Source organism: Cydia splendana, chromosome 1 (genome assembly GCF_910591565.1).
Source record: "Cydia splendana chromosome 1, ilCydSple1.2, whole genome shotgun sequence".
In the NCBI taxonomy this organism is placed as follows: Eukaryota; Metazoa; Arthropoda; class Insecta; order Lepidoptera; family Tortricidae; genus Cydia; species Cydia splendana.
In genome coordinates, this window is record NC_085960.1 from 14,294,731 (window position 1) to 14,315,676 (window position 20,946).

General features: G+C 33.2%; 1 protein-coding gene across 1 annotated transcript in view; it reads right to left on the minus strand.

Moving 5' to 3' along the window:
- The window catches only part of LOC134796096 (uncharacterized), a 127,934-nt gene that overhangs the window by 17,787 nt on the left and 89,201 nt on the right, over nucleotides 1-20,946 (minus strand). The window contains exon 2 of the mRNA XM_063768052.1: nucleotides 7,594-7,922. Within this exon, the coding sequence (XP_063624122.1) occupies nucleotides 7,594-7,922 (329 nt within the window). The remainder of the gene's footprint in view (nucleotides 1-7,593; nucleotides 7,923-20,946) is intronic.

Below are 20,946 nucleotides of genomic sequence, written 5' to 3' on the forward strand. Positions count from 1 at the left end.
ACGTACCATTAAGCAATGATAATCCGACAGCAATAATCTAATGAAATCCAAACACTGGGAATGTAATTAAGATTTTAACATAGCAACTGCAATTCGAGAGACCGACATCGTAAAGTCATAAAATATCTAAGTTGAAATAAAGGAATAAACTTCAATAAACTATTGCGAATCGTAATAACACTTACTAAAACTTGTAGGTATATGCATAAACAGAGACAGTCAGAAAACAAACCTTACTTGATAGAAAATATAGCTTCATATCTAATGCAACGATTTGATTTGATTTGATAGGAAACTATAATCTAGAAACTTAAACATGATTATACAGCCAATCAAAAATAGTTCATAATTATTCGGCATAAGGCTTTGAGTCACTAAATGTAAATGGTGAACTAAACTTAGCGTGCCCATAAAAGACTAAACAGGGAAGCTCTAACTGAAGCTAAAAAGCTCTTGGAGGCACTTTTTATAGATATTAATAAAACAATGCCCTCGTAAAGTTTAGTATAGGACTTGACATTTGAGAAGTTAAGACTATACGACAAGATTACGGTACGATATGAGATAGTGTGTCGTGTAATGGATTAGTTTGTGATTAGAAATAAAATTATTTTAGCATGTTGTTTTATTTTATACTAATTAGTAGAAGTCAGATGATTCCTGTACCTATAATATATATAATAATATAATAATTGTTTATTTCAAGTTTTAAACTCATACAGTACAAAACAATATAATACAACACTATAAAATAACATACAATTTAAAATACACTATATGCTGACTTATAAATTAGGCTTTAATTAAAATGCCCAAGCAGTCTTATGAAGTTATATTTTTTCCTATATTATAATTTGAATTGAGTGTAAGTTTGTTAACTCTTCAGCCAAAATATCTCCATTAATGTGAACTGTCTTTTGTGTTATTAAATTTATATCATAGAGATGAGCAAAAAACAGCTTCTGTAAATATATACCTTCCTATCTATTTATTAAGTATATTAATTTTAATTCTACTTGTTTCACGCTCTGTATCGGAAAGTGTAAAAATCTCGCAAGTTATTCGAGTGAGTGATACAGTACTGTTTTATTGGGAGGGGATAATTTGAATGGCTATTTTTACAGGCAAGGAACAATGCGTTATGGCGTATTAAAGCAGGTTCGATTTCCGCGCGAACTTTTATTGTTTGGGAGTATTTATTGCATATAAATACTCTATATGGTTTATTGCACATACAGTCATACAGACTACATGCTGTCGTGAAATATACCGTTATATTTTATAGACACGTCAGTGTGACTTTGCATAATTTATTTGTAAGAAAATTCTATTGTTTCAATCTACTAAAACTAACTAATATTATATCATAAATCGAAAAAAATATTTGTTGTCTTTGTGCGCGTTTGTCTGTTTTGCAAGGTTAAGATTGAAGTAAAATCAAAACCTCTGGAAGGGTGCGCATTACCAAAATGGTGGAACTCTACCAGGACCCCTATTCGACAAGCGACGTTTGACGTATCGTCACAGATTAAATAATAGTACATACTAGGTACAGAAAAAACACTCTCTAACAAAACGCGTTTGTTACGATTAGGACAGATATGACCGCTAGGTGGCACAAGCGCCACACGCGGCTTATGGCTAACCACCAAAATTGGTGTGGGACGGATGTACTTGTTGCGAGGCGGTGAAATCGCGGAGTGAGCCGCGCCTGGTATCGTGTTGATTTCCCGTTGATGTGGGAAAAATCATAAATTCTCGAATACGTACAATGCCAAAATTTGACATTAGCAATCCACGTTTAGGTGAAAACCAAACCAAACCACCCCAAGTACAGAGTTGAGTTTTGGTTGTACCAAATGATATTATCCACAGTTGATCGAATCAACATGCAATAAAATCAACTGTTGATTTGACGTGGCATTCATGCGAAATTTGACAGTTGTACATGTCGAATTTGGCCCCAGCAATTTAACTTCGTTAATTTGATGCCAACAACTCAGACATCTTGTCGTGAAACCTTGAACGACCTAGCCATCAAATCCCGGAAGCACAGCTGCCCCAGATCAAGCTTGCGCTAACTCGAGTCAATAGATCAGTTAAGCACTAAGAGGGTTAACTGATCATTTAAACTAGTTTAGATCACGCACTCATTCCTAACAATGCTTTCATGCTTATTTCAAGGAAATAAGAGTCAAATTAATTTAGTGTTTCAGACTTGACCATGCGGCGTGGGCCAAGTCGTAAAGTTGTCACTAAACGTGGGGTAAGTAATGAAGTAAAGATATGAATGTCTATGTTAAAGAGCTGTTTGTAATTATAAGTATATGTTACTTGTGTATTAAAAGTTATGAGTGCTCATTGTTTACTGTCTGTATCTTTAGGTATTTAAATAAAAGTAAACAAACAATTGGTACATTTTCGGGTAGTTATAACATTTATTGGTTAACCGACAATTACAAAACCGCCTAGATCTGAAACTGAACGACCTGACTTTAGCCTATATTATTTTTTGATCGTGTAATGTTTTCATCTACCCTCAACTAGCTTAAGGAACCATTTGAAGGTAGATTTTATTTACTTTTATATAAATACCTAAAGACACAGAGTATAAGTATAAAGTACTATTTCTTTAGTAAATATTTGTTCATGGTATACACATGAACTAGACTCTAACTCTGCATGGTATTTGCAATGAAAAAGTGTAACAATGTCATCATTAATGTGAAATTTCTATGAAAACATGACGTTTATAATAACAGTCTCTCACTTTGTTATTTTCAAATCCGTGCAATGTTAGCTTAGACGGACCCTAAGGCTCTCTGTACTAATTAATTATGAGTGGAGTTAGATAATATCGACGTTTTAAAGCAAAACTTTTATTGTAACTGGTCAACTTTGACTTTAATTTATAACATTTCATTTTGATCCAATATTTCTGTACCTACTTGTACTTATGTGAGCACATTATATGCACACCCATATCATATTCCGCAATAGACAATCAGAAGATGGCATCATATTTCAATCCATTGTTTCATTTCATACAATTTCACAATGACTAATAACAGTGATACGACCATTTCGCAGTGTATTTCGATTAATTTACGCGTATAATCCGTGCGTGGACGGTTATCGTTTAATTAGACAGGGGTTCAAGTGTTATTGCGTTTAATTCCGTAAGTTCTCCCGCTGTGAATCACAACTGGGAATAGTGGCTTATGTAATATTGTGCAGCCGCGTGAGATTGGTGCATGAATTAGAACGAAGACCTATAATTAATCCGTGCCCATTTGCCCCATATTTCATTATAATGCGTGACATATTTTAATTTTATGGGTTTTTTGTCTTCGCGACTACCTACTATTGGCTACGTTGATTTGTTGAACGACTCAGTGTTATTGCGCCGTCACCTTATGTTTACATGACTTGATCTATTTAAACAAACACCAGGTGGGAATTTTATTTCGCGAATACTTTTGAGGTTTGTGTCTGATTTTCACTAATGTTGTTACGTCCGTTTGTATGCATCTTCATATGCAGATTAATTCAAGTGAGACAAGTGTCCATGCACTTTTGCAGCGAGTGTACATTTTAATTTTGAAGTCCGAATTGGCCTCCAATGCATTCAGTACTTCGTAGCGATGGTAGGTACTTACAGATGTAGCGCATAATTATTTTCCATCGTATTTTCTCGGAAACGTTCGCATTTGTCATGCTACTTCAGTCAACCTTAGTACTTTTTGTACCGAGACTAACTAAAATAGCAGGACACCTTCGTACGTTTCCGTGGAAATACGAAGGAAAATAATTATTAGAATAAAGAAACATTCATCCATTCATTATGCACTAATTGTAAAGATCCGCCTTTGTCAAATTATCTGACAGAGATACCAATACCCCGCTATTGCACTATAGTAAGACACGAGTAGTGTTAGTGGGCATTAACGCCCTGCGTTATGATGTTATTACAGTTGCAGTCGGGTTTACTGCGGGCGCAAGGTCAGGCAAGTGAAGGCATTACAGGCCAATACGTGTTCTAGTTCTTCGATCTGTTTCCAATATGATACTGTAATCTGTATCATATTGGGAATAAAGTAATCTGATTTTATAATATTATAGTTATTTTGCAGCGAGCAATTGTTTGCGAATAAGATTACTTATTTGTAATAAATTGGTCCCCGTCTTATGCCGACTTCTTCATTGTTCACTGTTCTTTAAATGTCTATTAAAAACTTGACAATAATATTTAATTTACATGAAATTTATGATTAGGCATCTGATAACTTTCCAATATACGACTAACTGCAATAAGGTGGGACAGGTGGGTACTAGGTATATGGATAGTAAATAATATTCTGTTTGTTCTTATAAGAATCACTTCTCCACACTCATCCATTAAAAAAGTAACGAACAATACAATCCCCACCGACTGCGCACTAACTTTTTACTATACATAAAAGTAAAAGTAAAAACGGGTCATTTCGGAAATCCCTTTCATCGGCCAATGGGCGTAAAGCGTAAATCTATCCCTTACGCCTGCGGGACAATTAATCCTGTACTAAATACTGAAATAAGTTTTATTTTACGCCAAACGTAAAGGCAAAAGTCGCTGAACAGGAGCGAGAGGGTGGAAGCGGCTTTTCTATTTGAAAAAAGTACTTACGTATTAATATTATTATATTTAGCCAAGTTACCATTAATTTCATATTAAGCAGAGACGTTTGTTGGCATTACCACAATGCTTAGATATAAACGAATAGTGCAAAAATCACTGTTTTGGGCAAGACTTGAACTCGCGACTCAAGGGTACCAGCCCGCCGATCTACCAACTCATCAACCGTAATCGCTTATTTTACATTAGTCTTAAGTCTACTTAGGTACTTGTCAAAAATCAAACTTATTAATGTTGCGGTAGTATAATCATATCATTAATATAATTAAGTATACTCTTACGTAACTATTGCAAAGTTTACACAGATACCATATACTTAAATCAAAATAAACCAAACCTCCATACCGTACCAAAACATATAATTAGTCAAATAAACCAAAATAGAATAGAGTGTTGCATAACAAGGCGGCAGCTGACCCACTTCAGACAAAAACAAATTACATATCACACTACTTACTACCAACAAGTTGTGACTACTCTGGACTCAAAATAGCTTGCTTACTGCCGTTTCGGAATTAATTATGGAGATTGTAATAGATTATAAAAATTGTTTATTGTTAGGTATCGGGAAAATAACATTATTGAAATAAAATAAACATACAATAGGAGTTACTAATTAGGAAAAATAATTGCTACAATGTGTGCAATACTTGTGCTATACAAAGTATATTTTCTGTCGCCAAAATTGAGATTTGTCAGTAGTTTGTATCCCCCAATTTTTTTTTAGTTAGCCTAATTTTTGTCCCACTGCTGGGCAAAGACCTCCCCTCCTTTCCTCCACACAACCCTGTCGTTTCCCCATATTATGATAGGTATATATTGCCAATAAATATATTTGTCATCAATGTCATAATATAATTCGAAACAGTCTCCAAATTTTAATTACCAAATTAATAAAAAAAATGTAAGTATGTCATCCTAAAATTATATTATTTAGTATGTACACATACGTGTACATAAAATAGGTACCTAGTAGTAGTAGTAATATGTACTTCTGGTGCCAAAATTTAGTAAATATGTCACCAAATAATTAAGTTAGTACCTACCTAGCTGTATACCTATCAAAGGGTTTGTATTTAATTTTGGCTTTTCATAAAAATACCTACATTTTGATCCTTCATTAAATATTAAATTTTTAATATTCGGATAGAGGTGCCCGATATAGAGTTATACTTATTTTCTTTATCGACATGTACATGGGGAGATCATGATAAATGTTGTAGGTACCTACGCGGCTTGTTTGTTCCTAGTTGGACGCCGGCCAGTGCTGCGTGCCAACATGCGTGTACGCATGCACTCGAAATTATGCGGATCTACGATTATTTATCTTAGGTCCAGCAGGTGAATGAATAATAATAAATTGAGGGTATATGCTAAACGCATATGTACCAATTGTACCATAAATGCAACTCAAAAGAAAAATGCTTGCTTACCTAAATTTGTGACTCCAATAAATTTAACTCTAAGTAGCTCAGAGACTTGAAATTCCTAATTTACGTATGCAAACGTCTATAAGGTAGTTATCTAAATGTAATTTGTACCTATGTATTGCATAGATTGTGGACGAATCATTTAAAAAATATAGTGTTATATTAATATGATAGTTTTTCTACCGCAATGTACCTACCTAAGTAGTCATCTAGGTACTTTGTGAATTTTTCTAATCTATAAAAGCCCATTCTGTCCTCCCCTATCCGTTTGTAACAACAACATAGGAAATTTATTTGAACGTAAACCATCTATTGGAAAGATTTAATTTCGTCTCAGTCAGCACTTTTTATTTTATTGCAGCATTAACTGCGTAATTGTGCGTTGCAGTTATTTTTAGATTGAAGTGCTTTCAGCGCCTGCGACTTTTAAATAGCAGTATTACACGAAGCGTGGATTTAATGTGTGATATCGAGCAGGCTTTTAACTTAAGTGTGGGTTACAATTACCACTGTAAATATTAAATATTTGTGTAGATTTTATTATATCCAGTTGGGGAAGCATACCAATTAATATACTATAAAATTATTACAAAGTAGTTATGAAATTAAACAAGACATGTTTACAAAATATCATGTAAAGAGTGACTCTACATTCCAAATATTTTGATATAGGTATCTAATAGGTATTTTGCAGCAGACACATAAGACATATAAGACATATAAGACTATTAAGTTTAGTGTGTTGCAAAATAAAACGACACCTATTTCATTTCCGAGAATTCATTAAATCCTCTCTCCATATCCAAGCTTACCCAAGTGACGGCATATAAAACCAGATCAAGTGAAACTCGACTTTATAAGTGTAGTATTTAAAACTACACGACACAATAGGTATAAACGGCTCATCGACCCATCGGTGAATCATTTTTGCGGTCAAACAAAGGTTTTCAAGACACGTGCATTTTAGATAAACGCCTTATAAACATATTTTGCTTCGGCGTTATAGGTTCGGAGAATAACCGCAAATCGTAATAAGTATATTATGATTTTAGGTTATCATGTTACAAAGTAAACTAATTGTTGGAGCAAAATTAATGTTTCCTGCATCATTCCTGTATCGTATAATGTAATTTATCTAGTACGTAGTAACGTAGTACGTAGGAGTTAGTAGCTAGTAGTAATAGTAAAATAGGTAAAGGAAGACCTAGAACAACATGGAGTAAAAATATTAGGGATTGGACCGGTATAAAAGACGCCGCCACTCTTTCTAGAACGGCAAAGAACAAAGAAAACTTTCGCATTGTGATCGCCGACATCCGATAGGATATGGCACCATGAGAAGAAGACCTTACGAGTACCTAATTTTAATTCTTACTTTTTATGTGAGGACTAGCCTATTCCGCTTGCCCGCCAGTTGTCTTCATCCACGTAGAAGCTGCCTTCTTTTCAACTTCTCTTCTAAGCAAAAATATATCGGTTATGACTTACCACATCAGTGTCTCCCACGCCGTCAGCCATATCCGTCCCCCCCTTATCCCTCCAATGCTTCTCGCTCGTCTCAGGAAACGTGAACGTCCTGTCCCTTCGCGGACTCAACAGCACCCCCGCAGGCGTCCTCGGACTCCCGTATCCGAATATCTCAACATTTCTAGTGGCGAAGAGATCGTTGCCGTTATCTGTCCGGGGACTGATAAACACGTCGTCCTCCAGGTCGTCAAAGGTCAGGGAGAGTGGGGGGGATGAGGCGGAGAGACGGCATTGGGGCTCGATGGTTGGACGGTCGATGTCGGACTCGGAGTGGTAAGGTCGGACGGCATCTGAAAAGAGATGGAAACTTATTAAGTACATATTCATATTTTATGACTTAAAAACTATTTTCATGATTTTTAGTATTAACGGAGACGAGCAAATATAAATACTGCTAGCGCCCGACAGTTCAACGTTAGGGTTATTCGACCTTTTCTAAACGACAACTCTGTAGCTTGCGACGTCATAGTTGGGTCAACATTAATTTATTTGTGATTTTATTTGTGAAGGTATTCTATGAAATCAATAAAAAAGTCGAGTGCTATTGTATGTCTTACATGAAAATATACTATATTTTACATGAAAAACTTTAAAAATACTATTTCATATCATACATAAAAGTCACATTTTTTGGGGACAAAAAACCAGACAAAGGTAAAGATTCTTTACTTAATTCATAATTTTATAGTTCCCTGTATTACAGTGCGATGTGTGTAGTTGCATTAAATGACGGTAACGTGGTTTTAGTTTCATAGAACATAATTATTTAAACTCAGGCCAATATACATTTTCTTTCGGAGGGACGCTTTTTGGTATGATTTACTCGCCTCGGTCATTATTCAGACATTCGCAAAAGCCTGTAGCCGAGCAGTTTGCGCCTGCGCCGTGTTCCACCCACGACATGCGCCAAAGCACGTAGGTCGCTAATAAACATTTTGATTTATGTACAGATTTATAGATACACGTGTCAGAACGTTGATAAAACGTTCTTCTTTTGATATTTTGCAACATTTGATTGATGAAGAAAGAAGGTATAAATCTATAAATATAACTATAGGTATTATACTTAAAGATTATATGACTATTGTCTTCGTAATAGTATTTGTATTTGTATTTGTATTTTATTTATTTGCGTTAAGTACATGTACATGCAAATACAGTTTTATAGGTACAAAGTAGGTATATACAATTATTTACAATATTTACATTAATTATTATCCATTACAATTTCAATTATGTTTATAATTTAATTGGCACAAAATTAGAAAAACATTTAAAATACATTAAAATTAAAATCGATATAAAATAAATTTAAAGTTACACATACACACATAAAACTTACAAATTACAGTCCAAACTATATAATAATTACAACTATTACAGTCATAATATCTTAAATCTAGCTAAAAATATAAATGTATAAAATAATGTCGGATGTTGTATAAATGTCAAGTTATGATGTAAAAATAAATAAAAAAGTCTACGAAGTTACAAATACAGTTCCTAAAATAATTTTAATCAAGTGCGTTGGCAAAATATTCGTCAATTGTGTAGAATGGTCTATTTATGAAATAATCTCTTACCTTTATGTCAAATGTTCTTAGGTCACTACATTGTTTTATGTCGGTACTTAATTTATTAAAAATTTTAATTCCGATATTGTTAAGGCTGTTATTAAAATGGATAAAGTTAGATTTAATTTGAACAATTTTTGATTTGTTTCTGAGATTAAAATGATGGGTTTCTTCAGCCTTTCTATAATTATTTTGATTGACATACATATAAACGCATATTCGATATAAATACAATGCCGTAATTGTAAATATTTTGTGGTCTATAAACATATTGCGATGAGTGACTGGTATGTGTTTAGATCCCACAATAATTCGTAGTGCCTTTTTTTGCAAGAGTAGTATAGAGTTTATGTTCGTTCCGTTACCCCATACTTCTATACAATATCTGATAATACTCTCGAAGTAGGAAAAGTATACAGTTTTAAGTATAGTTACATCAGCTACTTTCGAAAGTGATTTTAAGGAGTAACATGCACTAGCCAGCCTTTTGCATATGGAGTCTATCTGGTTGTTCCATCTCAGATAAGGATCGAGTTCTACCCCTAAAAATTTAATACATTCGGCCTTCTGTATTGGTACATCACAGTCGAAGTCGGTACTTTTAGGGCTACGTCGAAATATAGTGTAATAACTTTTCTCATGATTGATTCTAAGGCCATTGACAGTAAACCAATTTTCGATTTCTTCCCAGCATTTTTTGATCATTACTTTGAACTCATGGGTAGTGGTCGCATTCAAAATGACACTGGTATCATCAGCGTATAGATAAGGTGTTCCATAGGTAAGAGATTGGGGTAAATCGTTTATGAAAATTAGAAATAATAATGGACCTAGTACAGAGCCCTGAGGCACCCCGTATTTTACTACAGCTTCTTCAGAACGAGCTACGCTATCAGAATCTACATACGATATTTCCACATATTGAGTGCGGTTAGTTAAATATGACTCAAAGAGATTCAGAGCAGAGCCACGAACTCCGTAATATTCTAGTTTGTCGAGAAGTATCCTGTGATCGACACAGTCGAATGCTTTTGTCAGATCACAGAATACTCCGCCACACTTATAGCCTTTATTTAGATTAAACATTACTTCCGTTACTAAATTGATTACAGCATTTGAAGTATTTTTTCCTTTCCTAAAACCATATTGCTGTGTAGTTAACATGTTGTGTTTTGTCAAGTGTCTTTCTAATCTCTCAGCTAAGCATTTCTCTAGTATTTTTGAGACGACACATAACAGGGATATTGGTCTATAATTATTTAGTTCAGAGCGACTTCCTTTTTTGTGTATGGTTATTACTTTAGCTTTTTTTAACAGGTCAGGAAAAATACCTTTTTCTATACAACTATTAAATATTATGGATAATGGGGAACACAATAAGTGAATATTATCTTTTAAAAATCTAGTATTTAAATTATCTGGTCCAGTAGAGTTACTATTTTTAAGATTTTTTACTGTTCGGATGATTTCCGACTCTGTTATCGGGCTCAAAAATATTGAACTACTGTTAGTTACTTTTAGCTTGTGCATAGCTTTTATATGTTCCTTATTTTTTGTCTTGCACGATGACATCCCTACATTTAAAAAGTAATTGTTAAACGCATTTGCTATTGCTTTTTTATCGCTAGTAATGCCGTTATCTAGTCTTAGAGTTATTTTAGATTGAGCCTTTACACATTTGCCTGTAGTTTCCTTAACTAGATTCCATACAGTTTTGGCCTTATTTTTTGCGTTACTGATTGTACGATACATGTTCATTTTCTTGGCATGAGTAAGGACGGTTTTGAATGTATTTTTATATTGTTTATAGTACTTCAGGAAGGATTCATCAGCATTGTGGCGCGCTATACTATGCAGCTTACGTTTTGTTTGACTAGATTTTCTTATGCCTTAGTATAGTTAATAGTCGTTGTAGTACTAGTAGTACGTACTAATAAAGCTTTGAATGACCAGACCATACAGTGCCCAAAAAAAATAGCGGCGTATAAGTATATCTTTGACAAAGCCTAAATCAAGATATTATTTCTAGCAAGTTTACAATGAAACCTTTAGACACATAGGTACCTACACCTACCTATATAGTTTTGGACCATCTTTCAAAGTTGTTGTCAATATCACTGATTAAATTACCGGAGTTGAAAAAAAAACTCCTTGTCACCACACACTACGCATTTTTAGATTTGGAACTAACTCTAGCGCTACAAAATATAGGTATATCATTATACCTACTAATGAATTGTTGCTTAAGTAATCTTAAAATTTGGGTGCGTATGATAACTAGATGGTGTGGGAGGCAATAAATTTTATGCAAGTGTTCTAGGTGTTCTCGTAGCTGATTATTATTCTGTGAGGAAGGTTCATAAAGCTGCACCCAGTTAAGACCTTGATCCGATTAAAGGCTAAACCGAAACGGAATTAGGGCCTCTACTCCAGCATTGCTCAAATAATATATGTAGGTATTGTAGGTACCTTTTCATAAATTAAAAGCTAAAATTAGTCAAAAAGATTGCATTTATATTAAAACGTAACCTAATATATGTAGTTATAGCTAAGCTAAGCTTACCACACTTCTACATAAATTAAATGGCCAGAGGTGATTTAAACAGGTTGTGGCGGTCTTGTTGATTGTCCGTCACTGGATTTAGGTCTTTTGTTCCTTTGAGGACTACTATCGATATTTATTAAAATTATCTTGGATTTAATGTCAATCTCATATGGAATGGACACGAAATCAATTAATTAATGTTTATTTTCATTGTTTCCCGTTCTACACATTCTTTCTAAGGAAAAAAATACTCTGAAAAAAAAATCTCTAGGAAAAGGTTTCTGTATGTTTCAAAAATAATTTGCATCATTAAATATATTAAGTATCATAAGAATAAAGGTGATTTAAACAAATACAAAGAGAACAAATCAATCGGAATTTCGATGACAAGACGCAAGACAACGCACGAGCGAGCGGACAGGACAAAAGCAGGCAATTTGCTATCGTCGATACAAATGGGCTGAGCTTCGAGATTGAAAAAAAGCTACTACATACTTAAATCTACGCATTACCTACAGAAAAATATGAATTTTAGACCGCTGTTAAAGATTATTACTTGTAAACATGTATGTAAAGTAAAACAAAAGTGAAGAATTAAATTAAAAATAACATTTGACTGCTGTCTCAACTCTTATATTGAAAGAACGCAAAGGTACCCTTTCTGTTAGTCCACTATTAAATATAACCGCGGAGTAAACATGCTTAAAAGTATAGTCTTGACATATATAAATCACCAACGTAATTATAGATATAGGTATGTTTTTACAAAGATATAATTGAAAATCTCCCGATCCCTGTACCTGTAAGAAACCAGCGATACCAGTACAATATAAAGTATAAGAAACACAAATTAATAAAATGTTGGGTCGGCGAAACGGGTTCTACACACGTGCACGAACCGGCCCCAGCGACAGAGACGGAAGTAGTGATGTCTCGAGATGTTAAATTAGTGTGGATATGGTTACATGGCTAGGATGTATCGACGAGAAGTAAAATTAGCAAGTATTCATCAATTTATTAATTTAAAAAAAAAACCGTTTTACTTTAGGTATACCTACATATTACAAGATTTTACACGCGAAACTATGCTTATCAACAGTCGATAAAATCCTTTTGTGGTATTGGGCTAATGTACACGATTGTGGAACACTAATCGATCGATTCCTTACTTAGCTGTGGCTATTCTAAAATCAGACCATAATTTTGAACAGGTAACATTAATTTTATTACTTACTGTTCAATTCAATTATAAGACTGAGCATTAAGACCTGTTAAGATAGCAGTTAATCTCTCGCATACAAGCGTTTTAATAAATTAATTTTTAGACCTTAATATTGTATTTTCACTTCGAATTCAGTAAAAAACTAGTACCTAAACATTTTAACATTTCCTTTTACTCATATGAAAAATGTAGATTGCAATCAGTCCTATCCACATTTTGCTGTCCAGATGCACTCAAATACGTGTTTTTTTGTCCTCGCCCGATGCGTAACACAGGTGTCCCTAGCTCATGCTTATTTACAATATCTCTTTACAGATTATTCGCTTTATTTACACGGTTAAGAGTAGAATTTAAAGTTTAAAGATTTTGTTTAATAAACTGCGTGAGCAAGGTGCAGGGTCTCGTCCTTTTCTAAAGACTGTAAAAATAAATCTAGTAATAGTTTCGGCTTCGGCGCTACGTTTAAATTTATGTAGGTACATACTTAACACAAACAAAGACTGATAAAATCATTACACAGGGTTAAGGAAGGTGTAAATAAAACTGTATCGTATAACATAATTATGTAGTTTACTAATTTGTAGTAAGATAAAATATTTTGCATGTCATATTATAATATAACAATAGATTAAAGCTCGTCATAAACTATAAGTAGCTTTACGTACGGTACGACGTAATATTATACTGAATTTGATGAAGCATTCGAAGTTAAATACTATTACAGAGCGCCACAAAGTTTGATTATACTTAGATTAAAGGTGGAGATCGCAGACGGGAGAATACTGTTCACTCCAATATCCTTAAAGTTATCTTAAAGCTGGAAGATTTTTTCATAAATATAATAGACAAGCTATAAAGCCTCATGATCCTAGTAAATTGACTAACTATAGCCAAATTTTATAGCTAAACCAAATCGTAAGTAAGGTTCTGGTTTAGACGCGATTGCAACACAACTTAGGCAGAAGGACATAATTTGTTAGCCGTAGTCCTAATCGCTTTGACAATCGTAGATTGTAAGGTAAACTGGTTTGATTCTAATGTATCGAAATCGTTACACAAATCGCTCTCGTAAAGCGTAGTTAAGTAAACCTAACTCAGGTACTTAGTCTTAGGTACGTACATTTTTAAGAATTTGGTAAGTTAACTAAGTTGTTTTTATACACAGGTATCAAAATAAATGCTATAACTTAACTACAACAGTTCTATCACTGCCGCTCATATGAGTGAATGTTAAGAACATATTAATGATTACAAGCAATTAATATATATAAAAAATTGGTTCTTCAATATTTACTAATAAGATAATGTATTTATTAACAACAACACGTTGCTTGATTACATGTAATGTTTTTTTTTTTTTCAACAAGGCTTCTTCTTCTATATAAAATTCACGTTATCAGCTATGCCTAAACGTGCGTCAACACTCCAAGGTTAGAAACTTTATTGTATAATAAAAGGTTCAACCCGTATCAGAAATCCTAAATTAGCACAAACCTACCATCCCATTTTGTAATACCTATAGCAAAGAGAATAATGTCTTTGCCTATAGTCAAGAAGGCTTTCTGACATTACCAAACGGGTAAATACAATAAGATCGAAAAAATAGGAAGTGTTTGAATTTTTAGCTCACATTCTACCTACAATTAAACTAGGTTCTATACTACATTTTAACACTGAGTTTTAATAAGAAGCAGATAAGTCAAGATCAGAGATTTGATAGTTTTTGTACCTATCGATAAGTACAAGTACTGGTACACCAACATAAGTGTGAAAGAAAGTAAGTTTTATTGAATCTTTTAAAACTGACTTCTGACGCGATCTGGCGATAGTTGATTTACGACCTCGTAAAACTGACCGTTTTACTGCCCCCAAGTGTTTGATGCTACTTCTTATACTGTTTACTTTCAAACAAAGTATTGGAGAGTTTATTTAGTTCTATGGTTTTGTTTTATTGGCTATTACCGCTTATTTATGTGGGCTGAATCATATCTTTTTTATGTATTAAGTAAGCGCAATTTGATTTATTTGCACCTTTACCTATTGCAAAACTTATTATGTTATTGACAAACTCAAAACATCACGATGATACACAAGCAAGAGTTATCATTTCTACTTTTTGTACGAACAATAACAGGTAGAACTTAAAATGTGTTAAAAATGTGATGTTAAAAATCAACTTAAAAGGTACTTTGATTTGGTGCCTGCGATCATTTGTTGAAGACCATCAGAACTCTCAAGGATATCAGAATTTATTCAATAAACTTTGTATTAAGTCATTATTTACGTACATAGTTGTTACTTCAGGAGTTGGAGTTTTTAAGTTTTTTATAACTTCGGGAATATCTGTAAGTCATGATACATACGTTGAGAAAATTGAAAGCTTTATTGAATCCGAGTTGACCGCGTTAGGTCCGGTTGTCGCACGCAATAGCAGAAACCCGGGCAAATTGCGCGCAACCCGGCATTACTCCCGCGGACTGTTAGCCGTCATTAGAGAAATTACACACGAATTAGCCTAACGGTGAGGTGATGAAACGACTCCAGTAAACAGTGATTAGTCAGTCGAAATAAATTCTAGCATGTATATAGAAAACATATTTAAATCTAGAAATAACAGTATCAAGTTACTTAAAATTATTGCTAATTGCAACACTACTAATACATAAATAGAGTTCTTAGGAAACACCAATTACTTTGTGATTGCAAAATAAGTACCTACTCAGAAGTTTTTTTATATTATGAAAGTAAAAACGAATAAATATATTTTTAGGGCCTATGACCACTATGAGTAAAAGTCGATAATCTAAAGAACTTACTTAACTATTATTATGAGCAACAGGAACTTAACGATGACAGTTAATGATGGCTTTAAAAACTTTAAAATGTTAAGTAAAATAATCCCTAAACCTGTTGATCGTTTGAGTGTTTAAAACGGACGGTAGCCAACATCAATAACAATTTACATATTTCAACGATCACTTACAAATCAATAAAGCTGACGAAACAAGTTAACACAGAAATTGAAATTCCAACAGAAATTCCCATAAAACACGATTCGTCGGGAAGATAATGGAGACACAAGGCTGGATGATTTGTCACAATACGGAGGGCTCGGAATTATTCCAGTAGGACAACTCAGCGGCTCTGAATAAAATCACAATTCATCTAAAGCATGATTAATTGATTGGTTCGTGTTCTCAGGATTCTAATGTGGTCGAGCGAGAAGTCATACTAAAGATTGATAGTTCCATGAAAATGGAAAAAAAGTACTACTGTTTCAGTAAATATTTGGCTGCCATAGTAGTATTATTAGTAATGTGGTCAAAAAGGCTTATATTTTGTATAAAAATAATTTTATTTAAACAATTCAATAAGTAATAAAACAGTCAATCTAAATAATATGTTAATTGCATGTCTAAAATCACTCCATGTTCCTCAGTCTACATTAAACTTGTTAAAAATGTTGATGCCATTACATTTTGAACTGGCGAGGAGTATACAATTAATTATTAGTTTTTCATTCAAGTTTATAGTAGACGTTAATAACTTAAAAAATTGTAATACATTATTCAATATACTCATTATCAAGATAAATCTGAATTGATATTTGTAATATTACACAGATTTCATACATGAAACAACAATCTCTGTTAATAATAACTCTCAAAATAATCTTTTGAAATCATCAATCTTTTAAACGTTTCACAATTCCCGGCCGTGATGACTGCGCAATTATCAAGAAATAGGAGGATTATCCTAAAACTAGTTTGAAGAGTCCGGTTCGAGTTTTAAATAAAACCGTCCACTTGGTGACCAGTGAAGATGTCAATTACAGTAAAGTTGTTAAATTCATCGTTTAGTTAGTCAGGTGAAACCAAGTGCTTCACCTACTGAAAAACAAAACAACGTTTTAGAAATATTTAGGTACTTGGCATGAAATAAATATAGGCTTAGCTTTTGTATATTATTTATAATTAAATATTAATTATGACTTATTAATTAATAATAGGTATTTCAACATAATCGATTAAACAAGTAATCATTGTTAGCTTGAAATTAAAATCACATAAATAGTTATTTGTACAACAAGAGATCAAAGTTTGATATTTCTTCGAGTGCTTATTTTGAGTCCCGTGCAAGCGAAAGATTCTATAATAGATTCACGAGCGTAGCGAGTGAATCTAATTTAGAATCTTGAGCGCAGTAAGGGATTCAAAAGCGCACGAGATGTAAATAACTTTGATCTCGTGTAGTACACAAAATTTTTCACCCGAAGCAGTGAGAACATACCTAGAGGGACAGAGATAATAGAACCCAAGTATATCGAACTTGTATTAGACCCCGCATGTTGAAATGACTATAAAGGTCACTTGAATGTCATTTTGTCTCACTCAGTGAGCAAAATCGCATTTTGCTCACTGAGTGAGACACAATCAGTGAGCAAAATGCGATTTTGCTCACTGAGTGAGACAAAATGACTCAGTGAGCAAAATCGCATTTTGCTCACTGTTTTTAAGAAGCAAAGTACCCTTGTTCGTGCTGCTGAGGTGAAAAACTGTTTTTGTTTCTTACACCTTTATGCCTTATGTTTAGTTGAGACTATCAAATTTACAAAAACTAAGAAAAGGTTTAACTGCAGTAACTACAAGGCGAAGCACTTAACGGTAATTTTACTGATGTAATAAAATAACGTAGAGTTTATTAATAAATCAAAACACAAAAAGACAAAATATACTTAATTATTAGAAATGTTAAAATTTTAGGATATACACATTATCATTCCCAGGGGCATAATCTGGCTCCATTATTACACTTTTTATACTTAATTGCCCATAATTGTAAAATATCAAATCTCAATGTTTCGTTTAATGGTTTGAGAGCAATTTCTACGATTGATGCTTTCTTGCTAGAATGCATTAATAATCTAACATTAATTTTACTGTGATACATGATACAAATTTAAAGAAAAAAAGTCTTCGATAGAAATACTAATATGACCTTTATTTGCTTTGGCATAAGACACATGTTTTTTTGAATTTTATTTGATGAAACGGAACTTCACAACTAGTTTCACGACAGACGCTTTCTTATAATTTATAGCTATAACTAAAATTTAATCGTTTTCGAGGTCTACTGCAGAGGCTCTTTCAATTAAAATAATAAATAACTGACTTTAATAAGACTAATTTTATCCACAGCCTACATCTACTATATTCATTTTGTTCAAGCATCAAAATTTAAAAACGACCCAGACCGTGCCCGTGGTGGTTCGTGGATTTCAAATGGAAATTTTTGTAGATATCTATTATGGACATATCAAACAAAATAGAATTTCTTCGCAGCACCGAGGGATGACCTATTGCGAAAACTCAAAACGGCTTAAGAGCCCATCAACGTGCATACTAGCGCCACTGCTAAAGAATCGTGATTATTTAAATTTAACGACAGGTATTTAAAAACGGGGGCCGCTACGTACTGTTTTTTCTATTTAAGTACCTTTTGAATACATCAAATTAGTTTTTATGTTGATGGATTAAACGACCATATTCAATATAGTGTAAGTATATACATATATTATGTATAATTATAATTCATGGTAAATTAAATAAAATTAAATTCTTGAATACTTATAGGTACATATGTAGAACCATGTTAGAACTAGCAACACGCCTGTAATACTAATGGATTTACACTGGTTTGCCACCGTCGTAGTATAAAAATGTCAAGTAAATAAATGCAAGAAGATATACTCGTAATTTGAAGTTGTATTACAAATACAATTTCGCCAAGCTTTATTTCTCTTATTGAACCTGATTGACTTACTACCACTGACACCATCTGAAATCTAAGCCTATTTTTAGATGGTCTGTCAAACCATTGTATGCAAATTTCCTCGGAGCTTAAACTTATTAATTATTGTGGTTGCGTGCCACCATGAATAATAAACTAGGTACGCCAATGGCAGAAGGATCAGATTGATAAAGCGTAATGGTATATTTCTGTAAGGTTAACATTAACGGGCAAGATGCTCATTTTGCTAATCTCATGTGATCATTGACAGATTTACGGGTCAGTTGCCAGTAAAGGTATTAGAATTAAACCAAGAAAAGTCTACAGAGATTTTGACAGCAGACGCAGTGCAGATGTTATTTTAAACGTCAAACATCGATGAAATTATGAATTTTCTTGGTCTACCTAACTCTAGGTTGGATTTAAGATTAATGCCAAATTATGAATTAAAACTGAATTTGTTATTGATACATCACTTTTGACACTGACAGATATAACAAAGACAGATCAAATCCACAACCTGTTGTTACATGTGTATATTATGTGTATGATTTTTAATTACCATGTTTAGGATCTATGATAATTATATTGCCAACCAACTATTAATCATCATTAATGATGATTAATAGTTGGTTGGCAATAAAATTATCCTCACTTTAATCATTTTACTGTGCCGTCAGGCTTCCTTTTTTTTTGCTTTTGCTTCACCTTCTTTTTGAAATTTATTGCGGAAATGAGTAGGTATGTGAAACGATGGATTAAAACATCTAAATGAAATCTCTGAGTTACGAAAAGGACTGACACGTGTTATTAAGAAAAGTTTACAATTTGTTAAACCGTATAGTCGAACTAGTTCATTACATACACGTCACAGACAAAATACCAATTTTTCTATAATAACGACACCCATTAAAGTTGACTAAAAAACCGGAACAGTAGCAGTCATTTCAAAAGAAGCTATTAAAAATTTAAAACTGAAAGCGCAGCAAATGAGTATGGCAATAACGTCAAAGTTAAAGAAACATTCATCATTGATGACAATAGGTTGGAAGATGAAAGAACGCGTAGTACGGTGGCTGGTAGACTCATTGTATTTTTATCACTCGTTACTCATTAGACATCATTGTATTAAAATGTACGGTCCTTGAACCTAAACGTTAGTTTGAAATGTAAATTTTAAAGAAGTAATTTTACGGACCTTCCGGGAGATACATTTGAATCAGCTAACAGTTCAACTAAATTTTTAATAATCTACATACAGAGATTTTAATGCTGCATACAGTTACTCGTACATAGTACGATACATAGGTAACACTGAAAGTTTCAGAAAAACCTACTTTGAGATCATAATTATAACAAGTAGAGACATATAATTTATGAGAAAAATATGTTTTAAATCTTTATAATTTTTTTGAGGTAGGTACCTATCTCTCATTCGGTTATTATCTTCAAGAGTTACAATCAGCTTTAATTATTTAGTTGTAGTTTTTTATAAAGGATCCTAGTTCTTATCCGAATGTTATACAGCATATTTTATTATTTAGTCACTTTTGTAGATCTGTAACGAACCATTGAAGAGTAGCATGTCCTTTAACACCATCGTCGAAAGATTTCATCATAGTTGTGCGGTTAATAAAGAATACTGTTAAAAAAGTTAGATTTCAGAAGATTCTGACATCCCTCGGTTTTCCTATAACGTAAAAAATTACAGCATGAATATTTATGTGTAAATAATCTTAATCTCCATGAAATTAATACGAAACCTCTGTGGACCCAAAAGTGCCATACAAAAAAACGTAAACTAAAAAAAAAACAACGGGTTGCACTCCGGGAGTGCCGCAAGAAGTGAAAACTCAATGACTAGTCCAAAATGTCTGCAGCACTATGTATTATTGACCCATCCTCCTTTCTATTGAAAAACTTTAGTTCCGAAATTGCTGGCAGTGAGCTTGTAAATTTAAATTTGTAGCGTTAATTGTTTAAAATTCGAATAGAAATTGTAAAGTTACCTTGTAGCCCTCGCATTTAAATATATTTGGTCATGATATTTTGAGTTTTATTCACCAGTACTAGAGTTCACTTTTATTAGCGATTTCATCAAGATGTAGCTTTATTGAATTATATTGGAGTGATATAAAGTTAGAATGTAACTGTGAGATCCTCGTATTTCAGCCCGTACAAGA